The 26,172-nt window shown below is 45.6% G+C and overlaps 1 protein-coding gene across 1 annotated transcript; it reads right to left on the bottom strand.

Moving 5' to 3' along the window:
- Positions 1–3,411: 3,411 nt before the first annotated feature.
- Positions 3,412–26,143, bottom strand: ICE2 (interactor of little elongation complex ELL subunit 2). Its single transcript, XM_020784855.3, has 15 exons — positions 26,002–26,143; positions 24,261–24,365; positions 20,355–20,619; positions 18,784–18,903; positions 17,945–18,079; positions 16,601–16,726; positions 15,231–15,390; positions 14,407–14,576; positions 13,138–14,122; positions 12,748–12,911; positions 10,546–10,675; positions 9,051–9,135; positions 7,895–7,945; positions 7,167–7,425; positions 3,412–5,501 (listed from the first exon to the last, which is right to left on the bottom strand). Exons 1-15 carry the CDS (start codon positions 26,034–26,036, stop codon positions 5,292–5,294), a joined length of 3,000 nt encoding a protein of 999 aa, XP_020640514.3. The 5' UTR covers positions 26,037–26,143; the 3' UTR covers positions 3,412–5,291.
- Positions 26,144–26,172: the final 29 nt, after the last annotated feature.

The raw sequence follows: 26,172 nt of genomic DNA, 5'->3' as shown, positions 1-26,172 counted from the left end.
CCTTGGTTCCTCTGTTTAATACAATGGAACCTCCCTTCAGCTCAAGGAAGGCCAGAATCCTATCAGTGTTCACATCATATAACCCAGCTACGCTACTAATGTTGGGGTATGTCTTGGTCCCTGACTATACAACCAGGTATCCCGGCATGCCGTTAACTGCAATTACCTGGAGCAAACTACGCAGATCTTAAGCCATCACTAATGGGATCTTTGCTGATTTCCAGATCAAAACACTCTCCCCGCCGAGCTTATCCTTATTTGTTCCCAAGTGGGAGCCAGCTTCCAGCTCAGACATTTTGCAGGCGGAGTTCTACAGGTAGCAGCATGTTCGACGCCAAGAAAAGGCTGTCCAGAATTTATTCAAACAAGATTGCACACAAACCTTTCACAGAGAGGGGGATTTATGGGCAGACACAGCTTTTGCTGGCTGGAAGAGTCTGTCTGCATCCAAGCACAGGTGGTTTTTCAAGGGCAGTCCAGAAAAGCCATTAGTGATATTGATCAGTAAAGGGCGATGCTTTTTAGTCACTGGTGCTGGCGCTTAAGTGGTCTTGATGCCTAGAGAAGTCTCTGTTCCATCCTTCTTGAAAAAATAATTAAAAAAAGGTTAAAATAAGCCCTGGCCAAGAAAAAAAAATTGGTGCAAAACGTCGTCGTCGTTTAGTCGTTTAGTCGTGTCCGACTCTTCGTGACCCCATGGACCAGAGCACGCCAGGCCCTCCTGTCTTCTACTGCCTCCCGGAGTTGTGTCAGGTTCATGTTGGTTGCTTCGCAGACACTGTCCAGCCATCTCATCCTCGGTCGTCCCCTTCTCCTCTTGCCATCACACTTTCCCAACATCAGGGTCTTTTCCAGGGAGTCTTTTCTTCTCATTAGATGGCCAAAGTACTGGAGCCTCAGCTTCAGGATCTGTCCTTCCAGTGAGCACTCAGGGTTGATTTCCTTTAGAACTGATAGGTTTGTTCTCCTTGCAGTCCAGGGGATTCTCAAGAGCCTCCTCCAGCACCACAATTCAAAGGCATCAATTCTTCGGCGGTCTGCTTTCTTTATGGTCCAGCTCTCACTTCCATACATCACGACAGGAAAAACCATAGCTTTGACTATTCGGACTTTTGTTGGCAAGGTGATGTCTCTGCTTTTCAAGATGCTGTCCAGATTTGTCATCGCTTTCCTCCCAAGAAGAAGGCGCCTTTTAATTTCAGGGCTGCTGTCTCCATCTGCAGTGATCATGGAGCCCAGGAAGATAAAATTTGACACTGCCTCCATATCTTCCCCTTCTATTTCCCAGGAGGTGATGGGACCAGTGGCCATGATCTTAGTTTTTTTGATGTTGAGTTTCAGACCGTTTTTTGCACTCTCCTCTTTCACTCTCATTACAAGGTTCTTTAATTCCTCCTCACTTTCTGCCATCAGAGTGGTATCATCTGCATATCGGAGGTTGTTGATATTTCTTCCGGCAATCTTAATTCCGGCTTGGGTTTCTTCCAGTCCAGCCTTCCGCATGATGTATTCTGCATATAAGTTAAATAAGCTGGGGGACAATATACAGCCTTGCCGTACTCCTTTCCCAATTTTGAACCACTCAGTTGTTCCATGACCAGTTCTGACTGTTGCTTCCTGTCCCACATATAGGTTTCTTAGGAGATGGATAAGGTGGTGAGGCACTCCCATTTCTTTAAGGACTTGCCATAGTTTGCTGTGGTCCACACAGTCAAAGGCTTTGGCATAGTCAATGAAGCAGAAGTAGATATTTTTCTGGAACTCTCTGGCTTTCTCCATAATCCAGCGCAAGTTAGCAATTTGGTCTCGAGTTCCTCTGCCTCTTCGGAATCCAGCTTGTACTTCTGGGAGTTCTCGGTCCACATACTGCTGAAGCCTACCTTGTAGGATTTTGAGCATAACCTTGCTAGCGTGCGGAATGAGTGCAATTGTACGGTAGTTGGAGCATTCTTTGGCACTGCCTTTCTTTGGGATTGGGATGTAGACTGATCTTTTCCAATCCTCTGGCCACTGTTGAGTTTTCCAAACTTGCTGGCATATTGAATGTAGCACCTTAACAGCATCATCTTTCAAGATTTTAAATAGTTCAACTGGAATGCCATCACCTCCACTGGCCTTGTTGTTAGCCAGGCTTTCTAAGGCCCACTTGACTTCGCTCTCCAGGATGTCTGGCTCAAGGTCAGCAACTACATTGTCTGGGTTGTCCGGGATATCCACATCTTTCTGATATAATTCCTCCGTGTATTCTTGCCACCTCTTCTTGACGTCTTCTGCTTCTGTTAGGTCCCTCCCATTTTTGTCTTTTATCATGTTCATCTTTGCGCAAAATGTTCCTCTAATATGTCCAATTTTCCTGAACAGATCTCTGGTCTTTCCTTTTCTGTTATCTTCCTCTATTTCTTTGCATTGTTCATTTAAGAAGGCCCTCTTGTCTCTCCTTGCTATTCTTTGGAAGTCTGAATTCAAGTTTCTGTAACTTTCCCTATCTCCCTTGCATTTTGCTTCCCTTCTCCTCTCTGCTATTTCTAAGGCCTCGTTGGACAGCCACTTTGCTTTCTTGCATTTCCTTTTCTTTGGGATGGTTTTCGTTGCTGCCTCCTGGACAATGTTACGAGCCTCTATCCAAAGTTCTTCAGGCACTCTGTCCACCAAATCTAGTTCCTTAAATCTGTTCTTTACTTCCACTGTGTATTCATAAGGGATTTGGTTTAGATTATACCTGAGTGGCCCAGTGGTTTTTCCTAATCTCTTCAGTCTAAGCTTGAATTTTGCTATGAGAAGCTGATGATCAGAACCGCAGTCAGCTCCAGGTCTTGTTTTTGCTGACTGTATAGAGCTTCTCCATCTTTGGTGCAAAACAGCAGATTGGAAAAGAGCAGCAGCGATGGGGGAAGAGTCAATGGGATGTCAAATGTGGATGTTTTCTTCGGCATGAGTCACCCCCTCTACTGCCAGAGTTCAGGAAAGTTGCTTCTCGGACTACAGCTCCCAGCAAGCAGAGTCCCTTGTGCGACTCTCTGGAGTTCTGCCTAATATTGTCAGTAGGTTGGACTCAAGACAGAAAGATCTGCGTCATTTCTGCAGGAGAGGAAAAGCACAGCAAGCTCTAGAAAGGGCCGTGTGAGAACCCGTGTTGCGCAAGGGGATGGAATACAAGAGTAAGACTCAGGAGGCAGGCGTTCGAATCCCTGCTCAGCCACGGAAACACAGTGGGGAGTGCCCATGATAAACCACTCTTTGACTATCCCAGGGACCTGGGAAACCTTGCTAGGCTTAGCCTAAGTCAGGAGCACCTTGACAGCAGGCAAGAGCAGCCAAAGGGGTCGATCCCTGTCTTCCATAACGACCACATCGTCTCCCCCGTTACGAGAATGGGGTGGAGTGGGGGAAAGACCTTTAGACTCCTGTGGCCGCAGTGCTTAAATATACAATGAGAAATGAAAAAGCAAAGCATACAGACAACTTAAGCCAATTCAACAAACAATGATAAAGGCGCTCTTGTCTTTCCCCCTCCAGCAGAGCAGAAAAGCCTGCTTCCTATCCTCAGCCTCTCTAATCAAGCCGATGACTCACGGCAAAACTATTTCTCTGGTAGGAGGCTCTCAGGCTGGGCTTAATGGTTTTGAAACAGCACCTACTCTTTAGCAATAGCGCTAAGCAAACTTTGCTCCTTGCCATTAGAGTGCCAGCTGCTGCTGTTCCCCAGAACAGAGAAAAGGAGGCGTCTGCTGTGGCAACCATGTGTAAACAAGGCTACTACTACTACTACTACTACTACTACGGGGACCTAGCATGTTGCCTGTTGCCCAAGACCGTCTCTGGAGACAGATTGGGGCAGTCATGATGGCTGCAGTACTGCAGTGCAGCTGCTTTCCCTGCAGAGCTAAGGGCTTAAGGAAACCATTCCTCCTCAAATGTACCACTTAGAGGCTGGGCGGGGGGGCAAAGTAGGGGCCCAAAGAAACTTGGGTGCTTGTGCTGGGAAACTCAACGGGCTGACAGGGGACCTGTGCTCCTGGGCCATTCTTAGGGAAACAGAAGGGAAATATACAGGAGCATGGCCACGGAAGAGGAGCAGCCCACGTGGCTTGGCAAGAGGGCTCCTTGGCCACTGGTGGTCTCCGTTCCGCTTGGCTTAAGAGTGCTTCGGATCGCCACCTCATGGCAAGGCCACCTGTGAGTCAACACTCCGCAGGTCTAGCTCATCAGCACAACGGAAAGACAACAGACCACTTTTTTTTTGCTTTATTTCATCATATCGAGCAAGCCTTATCCACAACAGATGTACAGACAACAATGCTAATATCTTAAAAAACCAACCAACCAATACTGGAACATCTTTTGGAATTTGTAACTGGGTCAATTTAAATTTCTTGCTTCAAAATATTAAAGTGGCGTTGCCTGTGTAGCCTATCTGCTTTAAATATATAGAAAGTCTTAACTTTAAAAAAATGCACCCAAAACAATGGTGTTGCTGTCATTTGCTTTCTATTTAAAATTTAAAACCAGTGCGTATAAGATATGTGTACGTCTCTCTCTGCCAAGCTGTTTTCTCATACGTTTCAATCCACCAGGGGGACGTCAACAAATTTGCAGATTCGGTTAATTGAGAAGTTTGTTTGTTAACTTGCATATGTGATTTTTTTGTGTGTGTGTCTGCCAATAAAGGCTCTGACTGACTGGTATCTAAAGCCAGGAACCGTACAGATGCTGGTTCCAAAACGCAGCTCAGGGAAGCATGATTTAAGAAAACAAAACCAGGGACAAGAGTTAAACAAACTCCCAATTTGCCACTTTTAAAGTTCAGGGACAAACCCGCATCCCCCCAAACCACCCCCAAAAAGTTGAAAATGTCACTTATGGATTCATTTGGGCTCAGATTAGCACTTCTTAACTGAAGCTGGCTCTGAAGGCACACAATGGGCTGATTCGATGTTCGCCCAGCGAATCAGCATATATTTATAAATAAGGAGTTCATAAGCTCAGCACTGAGGGGCAAGCCAACGCCTCGGGACTTTTGCAAAGTTTGCCTAGCGCCATTCACCCCGAGGCCCTGGGATCGCTTCTTTGGACCCACATAGAACACTTTGTCCATTTTTCCTCTTAACAACGGCAAAAGCTAGGTGGTTTCACAATGACACAGCCACGCTGCTCTGTCTCCCCCCCTCCTTGAGGCCTGTGTGTCTCGTTCTTCTTCTGCTCATCTGATGTTTGGCGGAAGGGTGTGGGAGAGGAGTGAAATTCCCCTCCTCTGAGATTCTCTCTGCCCTCCACATGACTAAGTCACTTCATCATTGCTCATCTTTGAGTTTTTTCCAGAATTTCCAGTTTGGCCCTCGGCCGGCCGGCCTGGAGACCGGTCTCATCACAGCCTTGCTCTGTGCAGCTCCACGACGCTTTCGCAAAGGATTAGCCGGCTGGCGGTGGTGGTTGCCTGTTTCCCTGGCAACTGGCTCTCTGTGGTCGCGTGTGCCACCGGGGCCTGCTTTGGCCCGACTCATCTAGGAGTGAAAAGAACAGGAAAGGAGTGGGTGGGGTGGGGAGGAAAGGACAAAAAAAGGAGAAAGAAAAAGGAAGTAACACTCAGGAGGGTTAAATTTCTCAGGAGGTCCTGATAGATCCCATGAGGGCCAACATGTAACCAAAACGAAACACAGTCAAAACCCCTCCTTCCTAAAAGAAAACACAAAGCAAAAAAGCAGGAGTGTGCTGCTTATATACCATCCTATGGAGCCTAAAGCATTCTCTGGGTGGTATACAATTTAATTATTGGGCTACACGTTGCCCCTCCTCCTGAAAGCTGGGTGCTCAGAAGGATGGAAGGCTGAGTGAACCCTGAACTGGCTATCTGGGGCTGAACCTGGGTCACAAGCAGAGTTTGGACTGCAGTACTGCAGTATAACCACTGCACCACAGGGTGTTAAAGCACACATGAAATATTGCTGTGAAGATACTCTGGATGTCATGATTCTCTCTCCCAACTTTATTTGTGGAGTGGGCTTCGTCCTAAGAACATCCTGAGAATTTTTTTTTTTAACTCCAAAGAGAAAAAAACCCTGCTCTACTCCATGGGAACTATTTCCATATCCCAAGATCTCTGGCTATTTTGTACAAGATCAGCTCCAGCTGGGTGAGGTGGAAACTGCGTTCCTAGGAGGTCTGATGTCACTTCTGAGGCTAAAAAGCATGACTGGGAGACAGCATCAAGAGCTGCACCATTAAAACCTAACAAGGTTTCCGAGCCCTGCCCCACCTTTCCACAATTCTTCTTCGGTGTGGAGGTTTAAGAACTGTAGCTCATGCTGTTTCCCCATCCAACAGCAGTTTTGGGGTGTGACACCTGCAGTTTGGATTCAGGATATGTGCACACATGCATGTGCAAAGGGCTAGGATTTTTCTCCCTCCATTCCAGGCACCCCTTCCTGCATCTCCCCCATGCTTTGGTTCCATAAAAAGCAAAAGGCATGGGGTGTTTCAACAGCAAAACTTTGCTTCACGTGCAGCTTCCTCTAAGGAAACTCCATGCCCGGTGCTCAAGAGAAACATTTCCAAGAGCTTCTGGGAACAAACCTTTTCAGAGAAGGAAAAGTGCATTTTCGTCCTTATGAAGATGGGGGTGGCTCCCAAGTACATCTTCATAAGGGTCCAGAGCAGAGATCCCTTACTCATGTCACAGATTCATGCTCTTCGTGGACTGTATGGGGGGGGGGGGGTCCATTACAGTGGCATCTGCTCCCCCTTCAGAACAATCAAAGCTTTGTCTTTCCATCTATCTGCCAGGTCAGTGTCACCTGGGTTAATATTTACAGAGTTTTAATTTTTTCCTCATCCTCATAAATGTATCAAATAAAACCATGTCCCGCAATAGCAATGACCTTGGCTTCCAGATTGCTGGGCAGGCCCTGGTGAGGAAGACAGTCTCGGATCCCCCTCTCAGTCAAAAGTAGAAAGACCGCCCTCTCAAAGAGGAAGTCAGAGCTTGGATACGTTATGCTTCTGGGCCATACCGACTAAACAACAACATTATGTACCTGTTACAAGGATTTCTCTATACACCTGGCAAACTGGAAACACCCACCCACGCTTAGGTTTCTAGCCCTCATGACCACAAAAAATGCCTGAAAATAAATCAGATTGCAATGCACTCTTGCTACTATGAGTCTCACCTTCTGTTTCTTCTGGGGATCTGCCGGCTTTGGTGGAAAAGTGCATGGGACCCATCCCTGAGCAAAGTGATACGGTAAAGGGAGGTTGGGATCCAGCGGGACCCATGGGACACCGATGGCAGGAGGGGCACGAGGCAAGTCCGAATGAGCGGAGTGCAGGTTATAGGCGGCCCTGGTGCTTGTTCCATCAGAGCTCTTATAGATGGTGAGAGAGGAGTCGCCTGCCGTGTGAGCCAAGAGGTAGGAGCCCTCCTGCAAACTTAGAGCACAGAAATGGTTATGCCTGGAGAATCCCACAGTTTTGAGACAAATGGCTGAGGACCAAGTTGGGGGGGGGGGGAAAGAGAAGACAACCCAGGCTCGCTGATGTGTCTGTTGCCCAAAGCATGGGATTTGGGGAGATGCAGTTCAAAATCCAAAACGTGTACACCTCTAGCAAAGAGTCTGAGAAACCATCAGAAGAAAGGATGAGGCATGAGCGGTACAACACCAGCATTCCTCATCCGTAGCTGCACTGGGTGGGGTGGGGGACCCAGTGGGCTCAGAAACCACCTGCTCCTTTGTTCCAGCTTCTATACACCACTGGCTTTCCTGAACGTATCTCGGCCAAAGCAGTGTGCGCCCAGCATCAGCAAGGACATAAGGCTGACATACATGAGCCTGGAGCCAGGCACCGCTACAGAACGTTTGCGGGAAGGGGGGAAAAAAAGGCAAGTGGCAAGACCTACCTCGTCACTTTCTTTAAGATATGTTGGAGAATATTCAAAGAATTTGCTGGCCTATGCAGACAGAACAACAGGCAGAAACAAGAAGCAAGTTATGGCGCTCACAGCAAAAATGAGTGCGCTGTAATCACTGTTCAGAATTAATAAGAACAGTAATTTTGACATTTTATAGGTGTCTGTCTTCATACACTGCCCCAAGCTGAACTTATGAGAATCACATCTGATTAACCGACCGATCCCATCGCTCTACGATTGCACGTGCTTAGGCTGCGCCATGCGCTTGGCACTTGCCATGTCCCTGGACAAAGCACTTTGCCAGGCAACTCATGAGCGTGGAGAGAAACTTAGAAGTGTGCGGCATCTGTGAGTTGGCTCGGTGGTTTCCAGCGACCGAAATGCCCCTGCCTAGCCTGGCTGTGGAGCTAGAAGTTGGGAGTTCAATTCCCCACGGTGTGTGCCTCCCAGGGAAAAGAGCCAGCCTGGGGTGGGGGGAGCCTTGGGCTACAGCTGCACCATCCCAGGGCATCCCCTGGAAGAAAGGAAGGGGATTAACTACTTCTCAGTACTTTCTACCTAGAAAACCTTGGAAATATCAGAACTGACTTGACGATGTGCAATCATTCAAGATGGAACTCTAAGCTAAAATATGCTGTTAATTTTGGTTCCCCCCTCATTTTTGCCTTTGGCTTTGCTCATCCTGGATTGCGCCCTCCACTGCCCCCCCACCAATATCCTCCTCTGAAACAGAATGTGGTCCCTGGACTCAAAAAGGCTGTGGTTTGGCCTGGGTTGCCAGCACCTGCGTCAAGGCAAGGATTGCGTCCCCTTGAAATCCTCCCCCTTGGGAAGCAGGAGGGGAGGGGGCTCAGTGCTGTCAGAGCCCTCTCCCTGCACCACCCTTCCACTTGGCCCACCTGCCCACTTTGTTTACACTGGGGGGGGGGAGGCCAGGCTGCTCTGGGCTGCCCTTTGCCCTCTGCACCACCCTCTCCAAGGAGACAGGTCAGCGTGGCCGTCACCTGCCCAGAAGGGAAAACTGAGCCGGTGGGGCAGACGCATCCAGAAGAGGGGAGGGTCATGCGGTCTCTCTCACTCGCAGTGCGCTCTGTCTTGCCCGAGGAGGGCCCCAGGGCAGCTTTGGTATGGGAAGGGTACTCACTTAAACGTGCCGAACCTTTTTTTCAAATCTTCTGCGGACAGCTGCTCGAGCAGGAAGAGTTTTGAAGTGAGGGCGTCGATATGGCCTAAAGCAAGGAGATGGGGAGAGGGCGGAGGAAATGTAAAAAACAAACACACCACACAGTTTCACAACAAAAAGAAGCAAGTCCATAAGAAAGAGGAAGCAAATCCTGAAAAACAGGAGATACTGTAATTTAGGGTGTTTTTAAAAAGAAGTTATGACACTATCAGAACTTTGGAAAAACCAAACTATAAAAAGAGATCAGGAGAGAGAGGAACCTGAAGGAGTTCAACTTTGACCCCCACCCCACCCCAGAGTCTCTCCTTTGTGTTATTTCCCAGGAGCAAACTAAATTGTACTGGTTAATACTAGGCCATGATGGTATGATGGCTTTTTTTAAAACAACAACAACAAACTCTTCTTGTATGAACGCTCAATGACCCTGAGCCACCACTACTGACTTCTTTAATTCACTTGACTATGTACATAGAGACAAAACAGTGACTTATCTGAAGGTTCTCAGTGGGTTACTTGCCTTGGAACTAATCCAGCCTTGCATCTCTATTGTGCTCTGTTTAAAGTTCAGGTCTGCCTCGAGATGTGGGGCAGCACCTAAACCACAACATCACTGTGCCAGGAACACGCTTTGCCGCCAGATAAGCTAGAGGTACACACTTCATTCAACTGAATGCTATCAGAACCTTATGCAAAATCAGCTCTTTAGAGCCGAGTGTCCATCAGTCATATTCCATATCTGGTTACTCAACCAGAGGGCAGAACATTTAGCCTTGCTTGTGTTTGTTCGGCCTACTTTTAAACGTTGAGCACTGCAACAGTGGGGTGGAAGATTAAGTCTGCAGATTTTGTTGGGAATGTAACTATTTCAAAGGAGTGATTTCCATGGATGCAAGCTTTACTAACACATTTACCTGCCTTCCATTCAGGGGTGCTCGGGACTGGTTTACTGTATCATAAATCTAAAAGGAGGAAGCTTTTACGACAGCCCAACACAACTTTGAAAGTTTGAGTCCTTCTAAAAGGCCGGCTACACCTGGGGCCATCACATCTTAGCGGCCAGGATTGTGCAAAAAGCTACATAACCTAGCATTTTTAAAAGGACTTGGTTTTAACTTGTATTGTAAGCCATCTTTGGTTCCAGTGTTTGTGCAAAATTGGGGGGGGGGGAATAAAATAAAATCAGACCAATGAAGTTTACTGCATAACCTTCAATGGCACTCATCTCAGTACAACAGAACGTTTGACACCATTATGATTCAGTCCCAACCCCAAAGGATATTTCATTCTGAAATGACTCCAAAGCACTGTGATTTCTAAGGAAGGAGCAATGTGTTGCCGAAGTGTGCTGCCTTAACAAAACGGCAGGGAGGAAATACCAAGGCGGGCATTTGTAGTTTACTCCTGTGCGCATGTACAAAACATGTATTAACACAAAGCAAAATGGAACTAAACTTACCAACTTCAAAGGAACTGTTGGAATGTAACAAGCTCTCTGTCCAAAGGTGGCATATTTCACCTTCCGTTAATGCTTCTGCTCCATAGAAGGCTTGATATTCTAGCTTTGGTAAAACATAGACCGGAAAGTGCTGTAAAAATGAGCAAAGAAAGCTGGGTCAGAGGTAAGGTTGAGGCTGCAGCATGATCTCCTAAGCACTTTTGCGGGCACACTGCACAATGGGCCATGCTGGGGATGCACAATTGGTCACGCAGTTGCACAGCACAATCCCTTGTTGACTTGGCATAACAGCTGCCACATTTATACAGGCAGAAGTTCACATTACGCTGGTACAAAGAGGACATGGCCCAATGTGTCATTTCTTTGCCCAGGTCCACACATGCACTACATTCTTGAGATGATGAAACACATAAATCTGGTCTGCCCTGTTTATCCTGTGAAAATGCCTAATTCATCGCCAGCAACGGATAGCGATGACTTCGGATGAAAAGGTTTGCATGCATTGGGCATTCTTCAAAATACATCGTTACGTGGCTGCCACCTTCAGGAATTCAGGAAAAACTCAACCGGCATCAGCTGACTCTGAGTTGAGCACATAACGGATTAAATCCACACAGAATAATGTTACAAATCTTAGCTTTTCCGTAAAACATGCTTTTTCCATTTCTGGCCTTTACGGAGTCAATCATACAGAAGAAACAAAGCTAGTTCGTATTTTGTGAGTGTAAGCAACACACCCTCTACTTTTCATCCCCACTGGGTAGGGCTCTGCCCCTCGTGTGCACGATTTCATACACGTGCACACAGTTCCTCTCTCCTGTGCAGTGTTCCATCGTGATCGGAACCAAAGGAGGTCAAAACAATGCGCAGAGCAGGGCAGAGTCGCGTGCAGGCATGCACCCGAGGGAAACGTGAGCTTAAGCAAAGTAAATATAGGGAAAAAGTTAGAAAATATGGGTGGTGGTGGTGGTTACAATTTCAGTCCCTTTTATCTCTCTCGTGCGAGTTCCCTACAACCAGTGTCTGTCTTATCTAGGTAAAGGTAAAAGTTCTCCTTGACATTTAGTCCAGTCGTGTCTGACTCTAGGGCGCCGTGCTCACCCCAGTTTCCAAGCCATAGAACCGGCGTTTGTCCGGAGACCGTTTCCGTGGTCACGTGGCCAGCGCGACTGAGGTGGCACCTATTTAACTACTCACATTCTTACATGCTTTCGAACGGCTAGGTTGGCAGGAACTGGGACAAGCGACGGGCGCTCACTCCATTGCAAGGATTCGATCTTACGACTGCAGGTCTTCTGACCTTGCAGCACAGAGGCTTCTGCGGTTTAACCTGCAGCGCCACCACATCCCATGTGCCTTATCTAGTCTCAGCTTAATTTATTGGCTGTTATCCAGTGCATTACTGAACACACCATGACAATCTCTAGTTACAGCAACATTGCCTACACTTGACGGCATTCAGGAGGGTTGCCATCAAGTTGCTATGTAATTACTAAGACAAAAACCATTTTTTTGGTCACAGATGCCAAAATACGGAGGAGGGTAAATGACACCCCTTAATTATTTTGGGAGTCGCCTCACCAATTTGCTGTCTCAACAACAACAGAAAAATTCCTGCACTTATGTCATCAAGCAGTGAACTATCAAGCAGAGCAAGGCTGCAGCTGTGGTGAGCAGCACGTGAGAACCTGAGAAGCTACAGGGAGGCAGCTGTTAACAAGCAACATCAAGTGGGGAAAAGCACATTTTTTGGATAGCTGGCTGAGAGATTCTAGGGGCCAGTTCATGACTCAGACAGAAGGAGGGCATGAGAAAGCATGGGTCACCTTCCACAGCTTCTTTCTCCACTTCTACTGCCATATAAATAATGCGGAGAGAGGGTTTACTACATCTGGTCAGCGCATATATATAGATCCATATATACGCAAGCAGGTGGGGCAAATCAGGCCTCTGAGTTGCTAACCCAGAGGTAAGGAAGGAGCAAAGAAAGCTGGAACAGCAACTATGACAAGAGGAGGTCAGGGCAAGGGCTGAAGCTGCAGCCCACCATGTCATGCCAGTGCTTTCTCAAAACAGGCCAGATTCTGGCCAAACCAGCAGCTATCAAAGTACGTGGTGTTTCCACTTACTTGACGATGAAACTAACTTCATGCTACCCACTTGAAAACACACGCAAAGAACCCCTGAACATGGGACACTTACCCTCCGGACCTTAGCCTTTTTATTGCGTGGACGAAGCTCAACTTTCTGTACCGAGCAGCGCACAAGCAGCAGCAGGTCCTCCAGGCTGAACAACTTGTAAACGAGATTGCCCTGCAGAGGAGGTTCATATTCCGAACGATCTTCGGAACCATCCCAAAGCACCCCTTTCCGAATGAGAAAATGAAAAGGGGGTCAACTCCCCACCACCGCCAACCTATCTCCATTAAGAAATTTTACAATGTTGTTTGGAATAAAGCCGTCTTGGATTTCACCTCCAAAAAATAAATAGTGTGCAAAGGGGGGGGGGAATTCCTAGAAGGGGCTGAGCGGTGACAACATACTGATGTCCTTTGCTCATTTAGAGGCCAACGTTCTGCTAAGAACACTCACCTTTTTGGGATCCTTGGAAGTATGTTACCCAGCTCAGCCTGGCCTCTGCCGTGGTGACATTTTCTGTAGGTTCTAAAGAGGATAACCCCAAGGCTTTGGGTAACGAGCATCCATGGCTTGGTGTAGGATTCAAAGTCTTTCTCTCGGGGATCCCTTCTGGCTTCCCTTGATGGCCAGAAGAAGGTGGTTTGAGGAGTTCCGTCTGCATTTTCAAGATCTGTCCTAGTGGGTCACATTCTTTAGACAATCGGCGCGAAGGCTTGCGGGGAACATCCGTTTCTCGGCCTGGTTCATTTCCCCCTGGAGCCTTCTGGGGACCGTCCGATTTTTGGCATTCCAAAGGCTCTCCCAGGCCTTCCTCAGAGCAGGAAGATCTTGGAGTCTCTGCTTCAAGACCCGGATCGGAAGCAACCTTGCTGGATTCCAGCTGATGGCCCATTTTACATTCCGTGTCAATTACCAACGATTCCTCGTCGGTGTCACTAGGGCAGGACAGGGCATCTGATCTGTCTCCCCGGGCCTCTTCCGTTCTTTCCTTGAAATCTTCTGTTTTCTCTGAAGAACCGAGAAATATTTTACTATCTATCTTTTTCTCTTCAGCCACTTTTTCGTCCTCTGTTTCAACTTCCATCACCTTAAAACTTTTAACGGATAAATTCTCATCGCAATCATCACCACTCGGTGGGGGACTCTTAATAAAATGTTGCTCGCTGACAAATTCCTCCCTCTCTTTGCTAGCCTTATCTGTCCCTTCTCTCCTTCCACTCTTCATATCTCTTACTATCTCTTTTTCGCCTTTCAGGTGCTCTAGTAAAATGCTAGATGTACTGGAGAGTTTTCCAGGAGCCTTTTCTAGTTGAGAAGCTTTCCAAGTCTTCGTTACCGAGCCAAAGGTTTCTAGTTCCGTGAAATCTGTATCGAAGTCTAGATCCACAGAATCAGCTACTTGCATCTGTCTGCCCTGCAAAGCTTCCAGTGGGGTCTCCTGAAGAAGAAGAAAGGGGGTGGTGGTGGGAATCAATGACACCAGCAGGGAAGCCTTGAAAACCACTGATTCTATTACTTCTCTTACATTCTGTTCTCCAATATTGGAATGCTTCCAGCGATCAGTCCAGGTACAATATTCTCAGAATGCATTGTGGCTTCCAGTTCTTCCTCCTTCCCATCACACCCTCTCCCCAAAATGGAAAAAAAAAAAATCTTAGGTTCTCCATTTCTCATGCCTGAGAAAAGGTAGAACCCCCCCCCCGAAGTAAAAGTGTAACTTACAGGTTTTTCAGACAGCTTGTCCAGTACTACACCATGTGCAAAAACGGTGGATTGTTTCGTCATGTGATACTCTGTCAGAAATTCATGAAAAACCTGGTTCTTCTCTCTCACTGTCATTTCTTTCTTCGGCACAGGGGGGTCAATGTAGACGACCTTCACTGGTTTAAGACCTGCACGGAAAAGGAACATCTTCACCTTCTGACAGTTCAATATGAGATTTTGTAAGACGCAGAGCAAAGAACAAGCCTCACATCTTCCTCATATTTATGTGAAATCTATGTTTTTCTGTTGCTGCTCACTCAAGCGACTGTCGCTGGCTACTTTGATTCTGCTTTTCGAAAGCCTTTTCACGAAGACTAGTTATCAAATTTCTGTCTCTCCAGTTTCAAAAAACTGAGGAGAGGGGCAACGCAAGAAGAGAAGAAGCCTGCCAAACGATGTTCCTTCCATCTGTCACTGCAAATGGTTCTGCAGAACTAACACAAATCGTTTAGCGCCACCACAAGTAAGGTTTTAGTGCAAAGGTTACTTGTGGAAATCCACTATGCAAGAGTCCTTGCACACACACAAACAGTTCTTGTTACTCGGATTTGGGCCCTAATGTTTCATTCTTTAACATCTGTTTTTACTTCTTTTGTGGACTGCTTGAAACATCGCTAAAGGAATGAAAAGATGCCGTGCACAATTTATGCAAGATATATATGAAAGTCAGCATAAGCTTCTTGATCTAGTCTACATTTCTGATCCATCTTACCTGCACTTCAGCATTAAAATAATTTCAAAGACAAATTCTGCCTACAGATGGTGGGATTCAAAAGCCCTACCTGTGTCAGAAACGATTTTTACAGAAACAGGAATCTCCCACTCCTCCCTGTAGTCCATTCCATGATTGTTCAACAACGTAAACAACGATTCACTTGTTAGCACCACCTGAGGACAATATTTCGCTGCAAGTTTTTCAGCATTTTGGTCTGTGCTAACGTCCTTTTTAAAATACAAGGAAAACAGAGAACAAGATGGATGTTAGGATACCTAAACGTGACTTCTCTTTTGTGAAGCATGCACTGAAATAAATATTTTATCTGGTGTGGAAAGATGCCACTGAAGTATCATCTGAGCCAAAGGACTGCTGAGCCAAACTTGAAAGTACATATTAAGAACCTCACGAATATTTTCTTAGCACAAGTACTGGGAAGCAAACACATTTCGGACTTCGGACCAAACTGACCTCTTTTATCCCCCTTTCACTGTGTTTTTCTAACACAAACTTAATGAATACCTGTCTGGGTGGGTTTTTTTCTAAATGAAGGCTTATGCCTTTACTGCTCTGAATGAGTTCTGGGTGCTCCTTTTGTTTACTGCATTTTTAGTGTGGCATTTGTTTGCCCCTTTTTAGTATCTTTAGATTTATTCTTTTTTAGCTTTAAAATCATCTTTTAATGATGGCAAGCTGCCTGGGGTAATATTTCAAACAAACAAACAAAATGAATAAAGTGGACGTTGTTCCACAAAAGCTCACACTGCAACAGATGCCTTCTAAGCACAACAATATTTTCTTCTTTTTTCCACCTTTCAAACTTTGCCACTTAACCACATAACTAAGTGCTTATTTCGCTCTGAAACCCATACTTATGTGCATGATTTTACAACCAACTAATTCTTGGAATGATTTTGGAACAATTATGTGTGCCCGAAATGACATCAACACCACAGCCTCACTTCAACAACTATTCCATTTAGAGATATGGGATCGAACCCCTACAGGTCCAAATGAAAACTTGGGCTCTTTTATTTATTTAAAATATTTTCACCCCGCCTTTCTCCTTCAAAGGATCCCACCCCACTCCTCCTTGCTTCACGTGGCTCGGAAGGTTTTCTTGCAGTTGTCAAAGGATCCTTGATTTGTCATGGTTCACATAGCAAAACTACAGTTTAAAGTACACTCGACTGGTCATGACTTTCCAGCATCCAAAGTTAAACTGAAATGTGTACCTTCCCCTCCTCCTTTTTTTTTATCTGACTGCCTATACCACAACAACAGCAGTTTCTGGGTGCTTGGTAAGACCCTCATTATTTTAAAAATAAAAAGCCAATTAAGCAAAATCTAGGAAGATCTGCTAGTGCACAACCTCCACCCAAAACAGAGAGGTTTATGTCATAAATGTTCTTGCTGATCGACAGTCCCTTTACTTACGTTGTGCAGGGCAGAAGCTCTCTGCTCAGGAGTTGCAATGCCCAATTCATTTCCGCGGTGAGGATCAGGTAGCTGTATTGGTGCAGGCAGCTTGGGAAAGTATCGTTTAATGAGGTTCACCTTTCCCTGGAAGGGGAAAGTGAAAAGGAAAGCTTCAACAATAACAACAACAACAGAACTATCATTTATGTCTCAGCAACAATACTCGGGGAATATAAATCTGTGTTTCTTTCAAACTTGTGTCCCTAAAGGGTCTGAGAACTAAAAAGGGTGATGGGCTGTGCTCCGTCTGCCCTAGTTCAAAGGTAGAGCCTGCACTCCGTGTATGCTGAAGGTCCTTGGTTCAATGCCCAGGCTCTTCTGAGAAAAAAAAACCCTCCTGGTCCAAAACCCTCTGATCCTCTACAGCAGTGGTTCTTAACGTGGGCGATAATGCCCCCCAGGGGGTGATTTCATTTTTCAGGGGGGTGGTAGAATGAAAAGGGGCGGCGTGGGGGCGCTGGAGCAGAAGGGGGGCGGTAGGGGAGCGCTGGAGCAAGCCAAACCTGTGAAGATGGCTGCAGCCTTTTTACAGTGTGCATGAATATATATTTTCCTCCAATCTTAATTTAGTTTCAGAGTTTTCGTCTTGAAATTTTTAGTTTCTGCATTGCGGTTTGTTTCATGCCCTTTTTATATTTCTTTTTGCATCTTAAAATTCACTTGCAACTAAATCATAAAATGTTACTTTTGGGGGGCATTTCATTTTCTAGCAATTGAATTTTGTTTTCATGGGTCATTGGATTTAAGTGTAATAAATAAATAAATAAATAAATAAATAAGAAAGATATCATCACTGTGGGGAGGGGGGCGATGATAACTTCCTCAATGGCTCAAGGGGGCGTTTCTTTCAAAAAGGTTAAGAACCACTGCTCTATAGTGGCTCCCACTCTTGGATAATCTAGATGTTCTTGGACTGCAACTCCCAGAAGCCTTCACCACCAGCTGTGCTAGTCCACGGAATGGATTACAGGGAGCTGTGCCAACCAGGGTTTCTGGGATTTGCAGTCCAAGGACACCTGGGTCGGGAACCACTGCTCTGTAACAGAGACATCAGGTGCAACGTGGGTAAGGCTGGCTGGAACTCAAACCATGCACGAGTGCACCTACACAAATCCCATTGAAATCAACAATAACGCTTTTGGGGAGTCCCTTGCTCACTTCAGTGGATTTGTGTAGCGTGTCCCGGAGGAACCGGACTTCATCTTAAATTGCAGGCTGGCACTGCAGTAACTCAGAAGCCTGCTCCTTTTAACAGCGCTGGTGTACAGACCTATCACTCGGTACATGCCACCGTCCACTTACCAAAGCAACCAGGCATTTTTCAAATATCAATGTCAGTTCGGGGTTAAACTTTCCTCCCATGATGCTGGTAACTTCATGGAGGGTATAAGACTCAGGATACTTCCTCACAGAAGCAATGCGAGAGCTTAAAAATTTCTTGGGAGAAAAAGAAAATCAGTGTTAGGTACATATAACCTAGCAGTGTTTCACCCATGCTGGAGCAGTGTTTCCGTTCTAATACAATGTGTTGATTAGTGGCAGATGTAGAAAACTAAGGACTACAATTATTTTTGAAATAAAAGCAATGTGTGCTGCTTATATACCGCCCCACAGCACTTAAAGAACCCTCCAGGTGGTCTACAATTTAATTATACCTGTTTCTCCTGTAGTGAGCTAGGTACTCATTTTAACAACCCTTGGAAGGATGGAGGACCAAGTCAACTCTAAGCTGGCAATCTAAGCTTGTTGGGATGGAATATGGGTAATGAGCAGAGTCTTGACTGCAGTACTTCAGTTTAACCACTGCACACCGAGGCTCCTACAATGGCTCCACATCAGGCATGTGTTATCTAGGAAAAGGTCTTCTATTTTAACTTTGCAGGTACATTTTTTTTCAGTAAACAATCTGCTTCTCCATATGAGCCATATATAACATTTGATGCTAATGTAAGTAACAACAGGGATTTGCTGGAATCTGTATCAGCATGCCATTTTTTAAATCATCTACTGGAATGCGTATTCTTTGGCAGACTGGGAGGGCAAGCACATTCGGCTTACCAAGCCAAATTATTTTGCAGAAGCCTGCGGTTTTCAGCTTACATCATCTCACTTGAAGAGGCCACCCTCCCTTTTTTGGTTACCTGGGTGTAAAGCAAAGCCTCCTCCGAGATGTCCTCGTAGTCCTTACTGCAGCTTCTAGCAACATTCTGGGTGAACTTCAAGAACTCTGCAACCTCTTTGCTCACAAATTCTTTCATTTGCTGAAAAGAAGCCGAGGAACAGTCACGTGACATTTTCATGATTACTACTTTCGTATAATTTTTGTGCCAGAGAGCATTCATTTGCCCTGGAGGGGACCCAATCGGAGGGCAAAGCATGATTGCAGCAGGTGAGAAGGGTCGTAAGGAAGATAAAAATCACTAAGGCCATCCAACAAAATCTTGTGCTAGGCCTCCAGAGTCTACTTGACGCAGACCTTCAATTTCCAGAGTCTTGGCTCCCTTCTCTCCTCATATTTGACTCTTCCCCCCCTTTTTTTTTCTTTGTATGTTTCCAATTTTACTTCCCTCATCATTTCTCCCTCCTCTGTTCCTGGCCCTGGCATCCCCACCCCCACCCCCTCCTCTCATCCACCTTAGCTGACACATATTTCACCCAACCTTGGAAACATTGCTTTTCTCGACTACAGCTTCCAGAATCCTCCAGCTAGCCATGGATTCTGGGAGTGGAAGTCCAACAGTATTTCACTCACAGCACTCCAAACTCTGAACCCCAGTTCTCTTTCCTCTGGTTCGTCTGTCATTTTCTGCCCCCAGCCCCCACTTCCGTGTCCACTGCTGCATCCGCCCAGATGAGAACAGGGATTCAGGAGCCGTTCATTCCTTGAAAACACTGAAAGGGGTTGTGCCGTACGCTCTGGTGATCTGCTCTGCGCTAGCAGGCAGGAGGCAACTCAGTGCCCTTGCAGCCACTGGGTGGCCCACCATTTCCTCTACTGTTCAACAGGCTATTATTTTTTTGCCATTTTTTTACATGCACACTGAAAAGTCAACCAATTTTTATAGCTTAACCTATGATCAACATCTTGGGCATCCTTATTCCTGTGAGTCTGGACCAACCCCCACCCCCTTCTCTTCTGCCTCTTTTTCGATCCAGTCCGCTATCTGTTTTCTGTCTCCTGCAGGAATGCTTACAATAGAACCTAACAGCAAACATAGGCTATTCATTACTGCATGCCAGATGAAACCGCAAACCCAAGACTCTTGGAGCCAAAGAATGTTTAGAATTTTTTACTTGTAAATTTGGTATTTCATCCAATATTTCATTTATTTCCATATGTCTGATGAAGTAAACTAGCCCACGAAAGCTCACATTCTAATATAATAAATTTTTAAGCTGTCATGGCTGTTTTAGTTTCGTTCCTTTGGATTTTGCCTGATATTCTTGGACAAGATAAATATGGGCTGAAATCCAGAAAAGTAAAATTTTGCTGTCCAAGCCTGACGGTGTCATCAGCTATGGCTCTATCTCAGTAATTAAGCATTTCCTGTTCCCTCCTCTCCCACCAACCTCCAGGTTCCTAAGATCTCTTTGGTTCCGGAGAAGGCTTCTGGGAACAAGACAGGAAATCTTAAGTGACCAAAACCTGCAACTGCAAGTCCTTTTTCAAAGTTAAAGAGTGTTATTACAATCAGAAAAACTCAACGCTTACCAGGTACTGTGAGTAATCTTTCTGCTGAGAGAGACTGATCCGATGGGGGTCGGCCTTTGCATACGTGGACAACAGAAATAAGTACCTCCTCTGCTCTCTTTCGGTCAGACTAGAAAAATAGGGGTAGGGAACCTGAGGATCTTGAAAAGGTGCCACCTCTGCTGAAGGCTCAGCTCCCTTGTCGACTGCTTTTGCTGAAGGTTGTTCGCTGGAGGTTTTATTTTCTTGCCCAGAATCTGGAACATTTACATTGTGTCCTGGACCTCTGAAACAAAACAAAAGAAATAATACACAGAGCTTTTCTGAGCACATTGACCTGGAAGCTTAGCTTTTTATTCACATTCTGACAAAATGCATCAGCCACCATCCTCCTCTATCTTTCCACCCCATTCCTTAACTTCAAAGATATATTGAACCTTCAGTCCAAAACAGAGGCTACTCTGCCTTTTTCATGCCGTTTGCTAAAACGACACTTCCCTGCCCCAAAGACGCCTTCCACATTTTATTTGTAATTTACACCTCTCCTCTTGGAAAACAGGCAGAATAGGAAGAGCCACTCACCTTTGAATCAGCAGAATCCTCTGAAAACATACTCAGAAGCAAGTCCTCCTGCGCTCAATAGCGCTTACCCTGGAGAAAGGACTACAACGTCCCGTTCACTGCAGAGACATGCATGAGCACTTTATCTGAGCATCCGCTCCTACTCCTTAGCACATGCTTTTCTCTGAGTCTCTCCTAGATTTATAACCAGGAGGAAAACAGGACAACATGCCTAAAGGCCCCTTGTCCTCGCAAAAACTACTTCATGCTTCTTTGGATCACTGCCCGTTTTATTTTCTTGGCTTGCTACCATCACAGCTCACATGGTGATGAAACAGCACAAGCCATTATGCATATGATTGTCAAAACATCAAAACCAAATGGATAGCAGCTTGTTTAGCTCTCAATCCTTCGGCCTAAGCATGCTTACCAAGAAGCAAATTTTGGATTAACTAACTGAGAGTTAACTGCTGATCGGGTGAAAAAAAGGAAGACTTGATTTACACACACCTGAGAAACGTCTCTATGAGTATCATGTCTACCGCTCTTAATAAGGCTGCACAGCTGTCTCTCCAAATGAGAGAAGATGCCCATCCTTGTGGCACGAACTGGCAAATTTAATTAAGCTGCTATACCAACAAGATGCTGACTCAGAGGTGCCCAATGCAGGGATGTCAAGCGATTCTAGCAGCTTAAATGAGCTCCGTTTGACGGAGAGCGGGATAGCATCCCATCAGGATCATTTCTCAGCAGGCGGCTGTCACAGCCTTTGGCAGAAGGAAAGCCGAAAGCCCTCCTCCACCTGTATCCCCAGCCTGCTCTTCATTCAAACCTGTCCCTTTGTCAACCAACATTCCTCCAATAGCCGTTTCCTGAAGACGAGAAGGCACCCAACGTTCTGGACGCAAATTCATATATTCCTGAAATATTATTTTTGGATCTCTCCCTTCCAGATTTTGCCACCTGAGTATAGATGGAACTCAATTCATAGGAGAAATCAGGGGGCCATCGTCTACTCCTCTGTTCTGTATTTTAGCAACAATTCTCCTTATTTGCTTCTTACCAAATCTTGTCCTGTGCTGGCAAAAGGAAAAATCCCACAGTCTAGCTTAGATAAAGTATGTCCCCCCCCCCACTTTACAATTTTCTCTCTTTCCTTTTCCCATCTCTATCTTCTAAGTTGCTAGGAGGAGAGAGAGAGAGAGAGAGAATACTGTCTCTCTTCCTTCCCCAGATTCCTCCCCCCAAAACTAGGCCCTAGCTTCAAAATGCTTCTTTCAAAAGATCCAGCAAAACCTGATTCTTCCTGTAGCGCTTACAAACATCATCTGCATCAATGGAATGCCATTTAAAAGGACACCTCAGTTAACTTTACTGTGCTCAGATGACAGGTCAAGAAAGGCGCTTTGTTCTAAATCCAAGCAAATACCCAAAGGGTGAAAATCCTCCCTATTAATGCAGCTGCAGGAATCTTGTGTGGTATAATGGACAGAGTGACAGACTAGGACGCAGGGTTCGAATGCCTGTCTCTGCTGTGGAAAATTCCCGTGGGTTAAAACCTTGATTCTGCCATGCTTTTAGTGGTATCTGATTTGATGGTCGTTTTACTCCCAGCGGCTGAGCAAGTCTGTTCTATCTGAATTCAACCCCTCTTTAAAATCATGTTTGCTATTTTAAAGAATTAATGGACGATGCCAAAGCTCTTGATTGAAATGTTTTCATTGCGAGAAATCAGCAAGCGGAATCCATACAAAGCAAAAGCAAACCAGGCTGCATTCAAAACAAACAAGCAAAACCCCAAGTAGCTGAAGGAAGCTGCATTGGGTAGAAGCCAGTCTCACGAGGATTCTGTTAAGAGTACAAATAAACAGGGGATTCAGATACTTTTACAATTCCTTCACACAGGAGGAGGATTGCACAGAATGGTAGAGAGGAGGTCGGGGGGACCTGGTCCGCATGTAGGTTGCCAGGATCAACCCGTGGCCATGTGCTTTTACAAAAAGTGAGTTTCACGTAGCAGAGCTAGCTAAGGACTCAAGACTGTGGAAAGTTGCTGCCAGCAAATATAGGCCTTTCTGCCTGTCAAAAGCCACTGTATGGAAGCTTTGGGTGACACATTGCGAATAATAAACTCTCTTTAAAAACAGATGGTGTTTGCCCTAGAGAAGAGGACTTTCCCCAAGGACCAGACCTGTGGTTCAAGGACATTTTCGTACCTTATGAAACAGAGACACCAAAAGAAACACACTAGTAAGAATGGTCTCGTAAGCCACATGGGAGAGGTAGCAAGTGTGTCACGCAAGGTGATATTTGGCAGAGCGCCTTCTCCCACCCAGTTCTGCCAGAGTCACTTGTTCCAGCCAGGCCGGGCAGCTGAGGGGCCTAACGCCGAGGGAGGTCCAGAGGGAAAGGACGAGAAATAGGGCCTTCTCGGCAGTGGCCCCTCACCTTTTGAAATACTTGCCCATGGAGATCCGCCTGGCTCCCTATCTGTGTGTTTTCAAGAATAGACTTAAAACCTGGCTATTTGGGAAGGCTTTCCCTCCTGCCACGTCTTAATTTCTTATACTTTGCCATCTTGGACCTATATGTTTTTGGTTTTATTGTTTTTAAATTTGTAAACCACCCACAGTAGACTTTTGGTCTAGATGGGCGGGATAGGAATCCAATAAATAAATAAAAATCCCCTTTTTCTGGACCACCACTCCTGTGTGAATCCAAATGGATAACAAATGGCCATACCGACTGAGGGCTTCTGGAAAGTAGTCTTTAAAATAAGCTGCAAAGTATGTACTTTTGTACTCTACAATGGCCTCTTAAGTGGGAGAGGAGAGGAAGCACCTAGCAGGTTGGGAGTTTGATTCCCCACTGTGCCTTGTGTGAGAAAAGCCAGGCAAGCTACTTGGTCAGGGACTGCCCCCAGAAGAAGGAAATATGATAAACCACGTCTGAATAGCCTATACCTAGGAAAGTTGGCCAGGAGTCAGAATGAGCTTAAGAGCGCATTGTTTTTATTCTGATAGTTCCTCGACCGCTAGTGGGAAAATTTATAAGTCACACAGACACACACCACATTGTCAAGAGTTAGTCTAAAAGTCCAGCCCAACACACATCTACCAGAACATCTACTAGGATATACGTATATGCCTCATTTTATATTCTATATGTCCAGGTACACATGCCTGTAAGGCTACCAGCCAGACACATACTTTTTGGAAGTCCAAAGAACAGCATAAAACTTACTTTCAAGTAAATTGTAAGGGGAGACCTAGGAATGTCCTATGCAACGTGCAAGACATCCAGACACATCTTTCTTAAATTCTTTCTCACACCATAACAAGCAAGCAAGCATGCATATATGCATACCTTTTTGAAAGCAGCAGTAATTCTGAAAGAGTTGGAGCCAGTGAGTATTTTTCATAGATATCTCGTGAGAAATAGACGCTATGGCCATTTCGAGGTGGAATATCCCTGTTTTGGAGCAAAAGGCAGTCAAATATATCACTGCATTAACAAACAGAGGCCAATATTTAAGACTGAAAAGTTTTGTGTTCTATATTGGGAAATAAAAATAAATAAACCTTTATTTTTGCTGTTGTTTGGAAGTCATCGGCAACTAATTATTTCTCATAATAATACAGTAAATTCCCATAATAATCATTATGGGAAATCGTTAAGTAGGAATTGTTTTCCAACCATAACAAAAATAAATAAACCTTTAAAAAAAGAACACCCTGGTGGCAAGACCTACTCAAATGTGCTATGAGCTGCCTCAGAAAGTACTGGTGGGTTCCCCTTGGTTAGAAAACATTACGGGAGTTCGGATGGACATCAGAGCCCCTGCGCTGGCATTTCCAAAAGAGAAGCTGTGCAAATTTTTTACCTGCAGCAGCTTCACGACTTAGAAGACTAAAATTTCTTGACAAAATCTTTCATGCAAGCTCATGTCAAATAACCCTTCCTTAAGTCCATAAGGGCCCACAAGTCTTTACTATTTCCCATTTATAACCAGATATGGACTACTGTATACAAATTGAGCACATCTAGGAATGAATTCAGCATTTTTATGTATGCTTTTCTAGGCTTCCCAGTAGATATGTATGTATTCATCAACATATGAATTGCACACATTATAAATACAGTATATATGTACGTAGCCTGGAAAATACCTCGAAAAGACCTTCGGGTAGTGTGGGCGGCATATAAGTTAAATAATAAATAAAATAAAAAATTCGGCTTTCCTGTGGCTTTACATATTTGAATTTATGCGGTTTGGGTACGGAAACCTTTCATACTGCATAAATGTAAGTTATAAGGGCACATAAATCAGGGGTTTGGTGGTTTATATTGCTAGGCACACAGAGACAAAGCCTGGCCTCAGAAAAGCGATACAGTACTTTTCTATGTTTTTTTTGCCGGCACAAAAGGAACGATCCTGCCCTGTTTTGGACTGGTCTGGTCCATGGGATGCTGTGCCGGCCAACCTGGGCACCAACCCCAACAGTTCAGGATGCACAGGAGAGTCAAGGACCAGGGTGTGTGCGTGCTTACTTCTGAGTAAACGGTTGCAGGACACCATTATGGCCTTTCACAGCTCGACTGAATTTTTTTCCCCAAGGAACCAAGCAAAAACATCATCGTTGGAGGGGTCATTGCATTGAATAGTCATTGCAATCCTCCAAGCAAATTTACTGAACACCCGTGGATTAAGACAGGACGACGTGTCAGTCTATGGCCCCCCCTCCAAACTTTCTTGGGAGCAACCCCATTGAATTCAATGGGGCTTCGGTGCAAACCTGCCCGCATAGGATGATGCTGTTAATTGCAAACAAACGAGGTTCTAACCCCCCCTCTTTTTTTTGGCATACCCCATTGCTTAGGGATGGACACCCGGCCGCTCAGCTGGGCCTTCCTAGCGCTGAGGCGAGCACTCTGCACAGGCTCAGAGGCACCCTCCTCTTCCCACAATTTGAACCCGGTTTCAGAAAGAGGGGCCTTCCTTTCCCCATTTCCCTTCGAGTCCTGAGACAGCAATCCGGGTTTAGTCGTGAACAGAAAGGGGAGAGAGAGATGGGGGGAAACTACCCAAACCAAACGCTTCACTCACCACTGGAGAAGGAGCTTGCCGGCAGCTGCCGCCATTTTAAGGCTTCCCAGCTCCGCTTCGCCGGGCCTAGCGTGGAAGTGCCCGCCCAGACGACCATTTATATCGCACCTCGATCGTCATCACGGCCTGCCCCTAAACCTCTCGCTTGGACCAATCAGCATGGAGAAACGC

Source organism: Pogona vitticeps, chromosome 12 (genome assembly GCF_051106095.1).
Source record: "Pogona vitticeps strain Pit_001003342236 chromosome 12, PviZW2.1, whole genome shotgun sequence".
Classification (NCBI taxonomy): Eukaryota; Metazoa; Chordata; class Lepidosauria; order Squamata; family Agamidae; genus Pogona; species Pogona vitticeps.
The sequence above is the reverse complement of the archived record's forward strand: the minus strand, read 5'-3'. Positions and strand labels throughout refer to the sequence as shown.

Bases quoted from the DNA above. Each gene is read 5' to 3' on its own strand.
- ICE2 (XM_020784855.3), bottom strand. From the start codon at position 26,036: ATGGCGGCAGCTGCCGGCAAGCTCCTTCTCCAGTG. The intron at 24,366-26,001 runs GTGAGTGAAGCG...GCTCCAAAACAG, and splicing joins GGCAAGCTCCTTCTCCAGTG to GGATATTCCACCTCGAAATG. The intron at 9,136-10,545 runs GTAAGTTTAGTT...TCCTTGCTTTAG, and splicing joins CAACAGTTCCTTTGAAGTTG to GCCATATCGACGCCCTCACT.